This window comes from Lontra canadensis, unplaced genomic scaffold (assembly GCF_010015895.1).
Source record: "Lontra canadensis isolate GAN:19392208 unplaced genomic scaffold, GSC_riverotter_1.0 scaffold107, whole genome shotgun sequence".
Taxonomy (NCBI): domain Eukaryota; kingdom Metazoa; phylum Chordata; class Mammalia; order Carnivora; family Mustelidae; genus Lontra; species Lontra canadensis.
Window position 1 is genome coordinate 3,364,494 of NW_022631101.1, and position 8,859 is coordinate 3,373,352.

The 8,859-nt window shown below is 43.6% G+C and overlaps 1 protein-coding gene across 1 annotated transcript; it reads right to left on the bottom strand.

The window, feature by feature from the left end:
• Positions 1 to 11: 11 nt before the first annotated feature.
• LOC116855939 (caspase recruitment domain-containing protein 8-like) lies at positions 12 to 7,580 on the bottom strand. Its single transcript, XM_032839030.1, has 8 exons — positions 7,561 to 7,580; positions 7,165 to 7,220; positions 6,461 to 6,611; positions 5,873 to 6,096; positions 5,540 to 5,802; positions 1,682 to 1,807; positions 1,178 to 1,319; positions 12 to 136 (listed from the first exon to the last, which is right to left on the bottom strand). Exons 1-8 carry the CDS (start codon positions 7,578 to 7,580, stop codon positions 12 to 14), a joined length of 1,107 nt encoding a protein of 368 aa, XP_032694921.1.
• Positions 7,581 to 8,859: the final 1,279 nt, after the last annotated feature.

The window sequence follows — 8,859 nt, forward strand, 5'->3', positions numbered from 1 at the left end:
GGTAGCATCCCTCACTGAGCCACATCACACCCCTCAAAACCTCCTGAAATCAGACCCATCCCTCTGACGTTTGGTGTGACACTGCACTCACCTGAAGGGGGAGAAGGGGATGAAGGAGTATGAAACTGGAGGTCCACTAGGAAAGAAGGAAAAGTTGGGAAATGAAATAAGCCATTTACCTTTATTTCTCTTTTTTTAAAGATTTTGTTTTGTAATCTCTATACCCAACATAGAAATCAAACTCACAATGCCTAGGTCAAGAGGCCTAGGTTCTTATGAATGAGCCAGCAAGGTACTTCTGTAGTTTCTCTAGTCTTTGATGTGATGCACGAAAATAATTTAATTCCATTTCCTACGTTAAGGATCCCATTGGAACATCGATATCCTAATGGAACCCAAATAAGTAGAAGGTCACTCACTGTCTGGAAATGCATCAGAGGGAGGAGTACTTTTTTCCCAATATTCTTTCTATTTCTAAGCAAATATGTGAGGAAATGTGAAAGCTACAGTAAAATTATCGTACTTCTCTACATATATTATCTAGGCAAATGTATTTTAGACACGAAATACCACCATTAAATGAGTACATTTGAACAATAATTGAGGATATACTTTAAATGCTATAATACTGGGATTGTGATAGTGCAGAATTTATACTTGAACACACATATAAGTTGGGGGAGATTTGCAGATTGGAGCCACCATTTGGGAAATAAGTAAACTGTGTTTACCGTGAAGCCTTCCACATGCTCTCACATTTTCTTTCTAGAAGCCCTGACGTGTTTAAAGTTTTGATAGATTTTGTGTCCCTCTTTCCTCAGCAGCTGCTTAGACTCTGTGTATGACAACAATTATACACTTGGCCAGAAGATAGAGTTAAATCAACCTTCTGCTCCTTCTGATTCTTATAATTAGCATCTCTCGTTTACTACCTGCTAGGTATGAGAGGGTCCAGTTCTCGACATCAAAGGTATCCCTATCCCAGGCACACATGATCACTGCCAACACTTGTTTCAACTCAACATGGACTATCAACTGGCAGTAGATTTATTTTCTTCTCTGGGTTGGGACCATAAACAGACCTTCTCCTCTGACACACTTCACTACAACCAAGGGGAGAGGTGCATGATTTTTTCCTTCCCCCCACCCCAAATTTCAGCCTCATATTTTTACCTACCTGGCTTCACCAAAGTACGCCAGACCAAAGTCTTGTGTCTTTTCTCAGTAACTTCAAGCTCAATCGTTTCCTCTATCTTCCCAGCATAGACTTTAGAGAACACCTGGATTTCTCCAGGACTCCTGTAGGATAATTTCAGCTCCTAGAGGAAAGACACCATTTCACTTAAAGCTTCAGGGCATTGGTGGGGCGAGTGTAAAGGCCTGTTTGCCTGCAGTGAACTGGCCACTGAAATATTATCCATTTACTATACAGTCTCATGGCCGGTTGAGAAAAAAACAGAGGTAAATGGTCAACGATCTTTTACGTTTACAATTCTAGGAAATAGTATTATTCCATGGAAGGAAATGTAGTCTTCAGCTTACCTTTCCTCTTATCAGAATATGGTTCAGAGAATAATCACCTGAACTACTGACCCTCTACTGGTCTTCTATGTTTTTTTTCAAAAGTACAAAATATTTTGAAACCCGAATTAAATTTGAGTTAGATTCAAATTCTACTGACCTCAGGTATTATTTCCAGGTGAGCTGAACCGGACACAATATAACGGGAAGCAAAATACAGGGGGTCCACGGGGGGTGAGGTCTGCAGACGCACACCATGAAACTTGGTTTCTTCTTCATCTATTGCCTGAGGAAGAAGCAGCAGAAGCAAATCAGGGAGCAAAGCTAAAAGTAAATAAGCAAAAGTAGTGGCACACAAAGCTCTTGGTATATTGTATTAAGTAGCATGTATGACATGATTCAACTGATGTTAAAAGTTGTATATATACATATATACATATATATATACATATACACACACATACATATGGATATGTCTCTGTACATGAGGGCATTTATTTTTAGTTTTATTTTTGTTACTAATAGTTTCAGAGGTAGAGGTCAGTGTGACTCATTAGTCGTACGTAATTCCCAGTGCTCATTACAACACATGCCCTCCCCAATGGCCATCACCCTCTTACCCCAACCCCCCTATACCCAATGGGAAAAAGACAGTCTATTCAACCAGTTATGTTGGGAAAATTGGACAGCCACATGCAGAAGAATGAAACCGGACAATTTCCTTACACCGGACACAAAAATACACTCAAAACGTTTGAAAGACCTAAATGTGAGACAGGAATCCATCAAAATCCTGGAGGAGGACACAGGCAGCAAGCTCTGGGACCTCAGCAGCAGCAACTTCTTGCTAGACATGTCTCCAAATGTAAGGGAAGCAAGGGCAAAAGTGAACTATTAGGATTTCATCAAGATAAAAAGCTTTTGCACAGCAAAGGTAACAGTCGGCAAAACCAAAGACAACCTACAGAATGGGAGAAGCTATTTACAAATGTCTAATCAGATAAAGGGCTAGTATCCAAAATCTATAAAGAACTTATCAAACTCAACAACTAAAGAACAAATAATCCAATCAAGAAATGGGCAGAAGACTGGGAACAAACATTTCTGCCAAGAAGACATTCAAATGGCCAACAGACACATGAAAAAATGCTCGTCATCCCTCAACATCAAGGAAATACAAATCAAAACCACAGTGAGATACCACCTCACACCAGTCAGAATGGCTAAAATTAACAAGTCAGGAAACGATAGACGCTGGCGAGGATGAGGAGAAAGGGAAACCTCTTACACTGCTGCTGAAAATGGAAGCTGGTGCGGCCACTCTGGAAAACAGTATGGAGGTTCCTCAAAATGTTGAAAATAGAGCTACCCTACAACCCAGCAATTGCACTACTGGGTATTTACCCCAAGATACAAATGTAGTAATCCAAAAGGGCACCTGCACCCCAATGTTTATAGCAGCAATGGCCACAATAGTTAAACTAAGGAAAGAGCCCAGGTGTCCATCGACAGATGAAGGATATATATACATCCAAATATATATTTATATAGAAACACACACACACACACACACACACACACACACACACACACACACTAGAATGCTACTTAGCCATCAAAAAATGAAATCTTGTCATTTGCAAAAACATGGATGGACTACTGGGTATTTACCCCAAAGATACAGATGTAGAGAAAAGAAGGGCCATCTGTACCCCAATGTTTATAGCAGCAATGGCCACGGTCGCCAAACTGTGGAAAGAACCAAGATGCCCTTCAACGGATGAATGGATAAGGAAGATGTGGTCCATATGCACTATGGAGTATGATGCCTCCATCAGAAAGGATGAGTACCCAACTTTTGTAGCAACATGGACGGGGCTGGAGGAGATTATGCTGAGTGAAATAAGTCAAGCAGAGAGAGTCAATTATCATATGGTTTCACTTATTTGTGGAGCATAACAAATAGCATGGAGGACATGCGGAGTTAGGAGAAGGCATTTGGGGGAAATTGGAAGGGGAGGTGAACAATGAGAGACTATGGACTCTGAAAACAATCTGAAGGGTGTGAAGAGGTGGGGGGGTGGGGGTTGGGGGAACCAGGTGGTGGGTATTAGAGAGGGCACGGACTGCATGGAGCACTGGGTGTGGTACAAAAACAATGAATACTGTTATGCCGAAAATAAATTTTAAAAAATGATTAAAAAAATGGATGGAACTAGAGGGTATTATGCTAAGGGAAGTAAGTCAATCAAAGAAAGACGACTATCATATGATTTCACTGATACGCAGAAATTAAGAAACCATACAAGATCATGGGGGAAGAGAGGAAAAGATGAAACAAGATGAAATCAGAGAGGGATACAAACCCTAAGAGACTTTTTTTTTATATATTGTATTTATTTATTTGACGGACAGAGATCACAAGCAGGCAGAGAGGGAGTCAGAGAGAGCAGGGGTAGGGGGTGTGGGGGGAAGCAGACTCCCCACTGAGCAGAAGCCCAATGTGGGTCTTGATCCCAGAACCCTGAGATCATGACCTGAGCCGAAGGCAGAAGCTTAACCCACTGAGTCACCCAGGAGCCCCCCTAAGAGACTCTTAATTTAGGAAACAAACTGAGGATTGCTGGAGTGGAGGAAAAGGTAGAGATTGGGGTATTGTGTGATGGCCATTGGGGAGGGTAAGTGTTGTAATGGGTACTGGGTATTATATAAGACTGATGAATCACAGACCTGTACCCTTGAAAGAAAGAATAAATTGTATGTTAATTTAAAAAATAAGATAAAATAAATTAAAAGGTTTTTAAAAAGAAAAAGAAAAATGAAAACTATAGGAGAAGGAAAGCATCTCTGTAATACGGTAGCTAGCATTCATCTGGGGTGGCTGAAGGAAATGGGACGCCAGGGTAATAGAGACTGACAAAGAACATGAGAGAAGATCTGTCCAGGTGTGGTGTACTCCTGGGAAAGGCAAGAGAGAAAGGGATCCCGGACATGTCTCAAACCCTGGCTTCATGCAAGTAGGGGGTAGCCTTGTCCTCAGAGGAGGAGGCCAAGGGGAGTAAGTCTAGCAGAGAATTAGATTTACAAATTGGTGACAGGAAAGTGAGGTCATTTCCACCTCGTTGATTCTACTGAATCAATAAAGTAGGGGCAAGTGATTGTGTGAGATTCGGGGTCCAGGAAAGAAGAAGGAGCAGCATGGATCAGGCTGGGAACCAGGGAGTTTCCAAAACAAAAAGAAGAGCCACATATGACTTTCTTTGGTTTTATTTTGGGGGGGGGTTCTGCTGTTTTCTTTTCCTGTGTACCCCAGGAACAGTCATCTTTGGCATCCAGACTAAAATATTTTCTCTTGTATTTTAAATACCCGCAGTTACTCACAACGCTAACGACCAGCAGGCATGCACCTGTCTCTTCTTGGGCTCTAGGAGAATTCACCAATTTTAAGAAAATCAAATGAATCTTCCCCAGCAACCTCTCCACCAAGGCTGAAGGGAGAGAAGAGGTACTTAATCGAAGAAAACATGAGCTCTGTGGTGACAATGACCAGCGCCTCTGCTTCAGCAGTAACCAAGGAAAGGCTGGGGGGCTCTGAGTCTTTCACGAATGTGCTGGAGGGAGAGGTCCCTGCACAGGAAGAGGATGACTCTGGAGGGGTGTATGTGTACTGGGTGCGGGGGCCGGTGGGTGGTATTTAAATTGGGCACTATTAACTTCAAAATCTACAAGGAAATCTCTGCAGGACTCCCTCTGCCAGGCCGTGTAAGTCTCGTCTCCCTTTATCCTTCTCCATAAAAGCCAGAAAAGGCAGCTCCATTTTTAGTAGAACTGAATTTCCATTGCAGATTCCTGCCTATGACTCAAGAGTCAGCACCTGCCGATCGACCACATGGAGGGGGATTCGTGCTTCTATCAATGAAAGCCGTGTCTTACATTTTCTATTTAATACAGAGCCAGAAGGTCCAAGGTGATAAGCTGAAAATGTAACTCTCACTTCCCCCAAATCTGCCAGCCTTACCTTCGTTAGCAAGGAGTCACTGGGGATAAGGTACAAATGAAATTTAGTATCTTTGGGGTGAAGGTGATAATACAGCAGTGCTGTGGAAGTGATGGGGACTGAAACACCAGTCCCACTAGCCAATCTCAGCAGGATCCCCATCAGAGAGAAGCCGGGGTTTTCCAGGACGGCATAGAAAGGCTCCACTCGGGCTGGTGCCTCTAGGATCATCCCTTCATCCTTAAAATGGGCAACGTGGAACCAAGACATATCGACCTCATTTGCTGAAAGACAACCGCAAAGGCCATGAGACAATGATCCCACCAGCCCCACGGCCCCCTCTCCCCTCCTTACCTGGCAGGGAGATGATGTGAGGGAGGTGGATTTCAGCAATGACCCCCTCGGGCTCCACAGAGATATCAAACAGTGGGCCTGCCACCATCCACTGTTCCTCCTGCTGTAACTTCATGTGTAGACTCCAAGAATCAAACGCTATCCTCACGGTCACCGCTGCTGTTACCAAGAATCCAAGGCGCGTCGCTGGCCACAGATAGAAGCCAGCCATGGGGAAGTGGACGCTGAAAGGAGCCAGAGTGATAGTCATGCTGGGAGAAGACCAGGACTTTGATTTAGAGAATGAAAGTACAGAGGAATGTGAAGTTTGGGGTGGATAGGGGTTCAAGACCCATCTGTGACTTTCACCACATTTATAAAACTCTGGGGAGTTAATGAAGCTCTCTGGGCCCCAATTTCTCTGTATTCTACATAGGTAGAAAATACTGACTCAGTGCATAGAATACAGAGGATATTGACAAAATTTCCGATGTCTTAAGAGATAGATCACGTACCCTATCACGTAGGTGTATACGTGTAAATATCCCACAGCATATATTTCCTTTATAAGAGAATTGTATCGAAACAATCAGCATCTTCAATTCTTACCTGTATTTGCTTTCACTCTTATCAATCAACTCAATATCCACGTTTCCTTCAGGTCCGAGAAACAGATAATTATGACAAGCTGGTTCAACCCCAGAAAAAAGTTCAGGAGCCTGGAGGGGCACTAGTGTCTCCTCTTCCAAGAAAGTATCTTCTGAAAAATATACATTGCATGTGTCAGATGTGGATTGTTAGAAAAGGCATGATCTGAAGGTGTCCTGTGAATTGCACATGTCCTGTTGGGGACCCAGACATCAGAGAGAAGGGTATGAGGGGGAAGAAAAGGGCGTTGTTCTTTGAATCCAGACAAAGAAAGGCACAAGAATGTTCTTGATTACTGCTGAAACTGCACCCCCAAATTTAAAAAGGTAGCCAGGCTGGATGGCTTTGTGTGGGACAATATTCGCCTTAGGCAGGAACCACAACAACTAAATTTCTACATGGTCCCAAGGCGCAGCTAATACCTAATGTTGGCAGGGGAAGGCAAGTCCATAAAAGGAACAAGCACAAAAGCTGAAGGGACAAAGGCACATCCCTTCACCCTGGTGTTACCCACAATCCAACCTGAGGCACCCAGACCATACCCTGGCTCCCCGAGCGTTTCCGTCATCCAGCTGGGAGAGCCTTTCCCCCACAACCTGGAGACCACAGGACATTTGCATCAGCCCACTACACAGCCCTGGCTTCACCCTATATTAGACAATTACCTGATTCTAGTATCTGTGCAGATTCCTGGTTTCCCCATCCACTGCTGCCTGGGGCCCTTGAGTGTCAAAAATAAGGAAATGATTAGAAATCAGCTCACAAGGGGTGCCTGACTGGCTGTCAGTGGAGCACTTGGCTCTTGATCTTAAGGACACAAGTTTGAGTCCCATGTTGGGTGTTAGAAGATTATTTCAAAATAAAATATTTAAAACAACAAATAAATCAATTCACTGAGTGAAATGAAGGGGATGTGATTAAAAACTAGAGCTCTTTTGCCCAAACAATGGCCACTAACAGGAGGGGCCATTGAAACTTTCAATTAAATTAAATTCAACTAAATTAAGTTAAAATCCAGCTCCTCAGCTGTACTATCCACTTCTCAAGTGTTTAATACCTACCTGTGGCAAATGGCTACCATATTGGCTGACGCAGAAAAGAACATTTCCATCATCCCAGAAAGTTCTACTGGACCGTCCATTAGACTCTCAGAAAAGAGATGACTTGGACAAAGTGAGGTTTCTTAAGCAGATATATGAAGAATAGAACCAAGGGGACCTCTCAGACCAAATGTGGCTTGGCCATTCTATGTCTTCTCCTATTACACCGGTGTCCAAAGTGGTCACACTTCACTTCTTTTGTTTACGTTGCCCTGACTGGGCGTGTGTCGCTTTAGCTGGTGGTCGTTCAAGGAGCAGAGGCAGCAGGGAACTGGGCTCCCATCTGGGTTTGGGAGTTGACTGCTGCGATTTCTGAATCTGGTGGGCATCATGGCCAAGGAGATCTGAGGGGCTATACCTGAGGGCAAGTTAGATGCAGGCTACCCACCCTGAGTCCTTTACGGTGCAGTCCGTTCACAACCAACAGCGTGCCCTGAGCATATTTGCCCGAAGTTGCTAAAGGCAGACAGTGCTTAGAGAAGAATGTTCCAAAAGAGTTTGCAAAACTTACTGCAGAAAATTCACAGAAACAAGAAGCTGGACTTAGTGAGGGTCAAGGCAGAGGAGGGGAAGAGGAAGAGACGAAAAAGCAGAAGAGATATGGAAAGTTCAAACAAAGCAAAGGAGGTATCCCCAAAGTTTAGGATCACCCAAATTCCCAGAGCGAGGAAGAAGCTGTAACTGATCTTAAAGATGCAAAGAGAGTGGTGCTGGGCTGGCTCAGTCCATGGAGCATCTGACTCAATTTTGGTTCAGGTCACGATCTCAGGGTTGTGAGCTGAAGTCCTGAGTTGGGTTCCACTCTCAGCTTGGAGTCTGAGATTCTCTCCCTCTGTCCCTCACCCTGGTCTTGCTCTACTCTCTCTCTCTCTCTCTCTCAAATAAATAAATGGAATAGGGGCACCTGAGTGGCTCAGTCAGTTATGCATCTGCCCTCGGCTCAGGTCATGATTTCTGGGTCCTGGGATCAAGCCCCCGTCAAGTTCCCTGTTCATTGGAAAGCCTGCTTCTCCCTCTCATTCTCCCTCTGTGCTCTCTCTCTCTCTCTCTCAACAAATAAAACTCTCTTTTTTACAGCTAAATAAAAATCTTTAAAAAGAAGAAAAAGATGAGGAAGAGGAAGAGGAGGAGGAGAAGGAAAAAATGGCTAGAGATAGATAATGACAGCATTGAAGACCTTGGAGAAGCAAAGAAGTGATTTTTGGAAAATTAGTCTATATTTAGTGATTAGAACCAAGAGTTGATATGGCCAGAGAGACA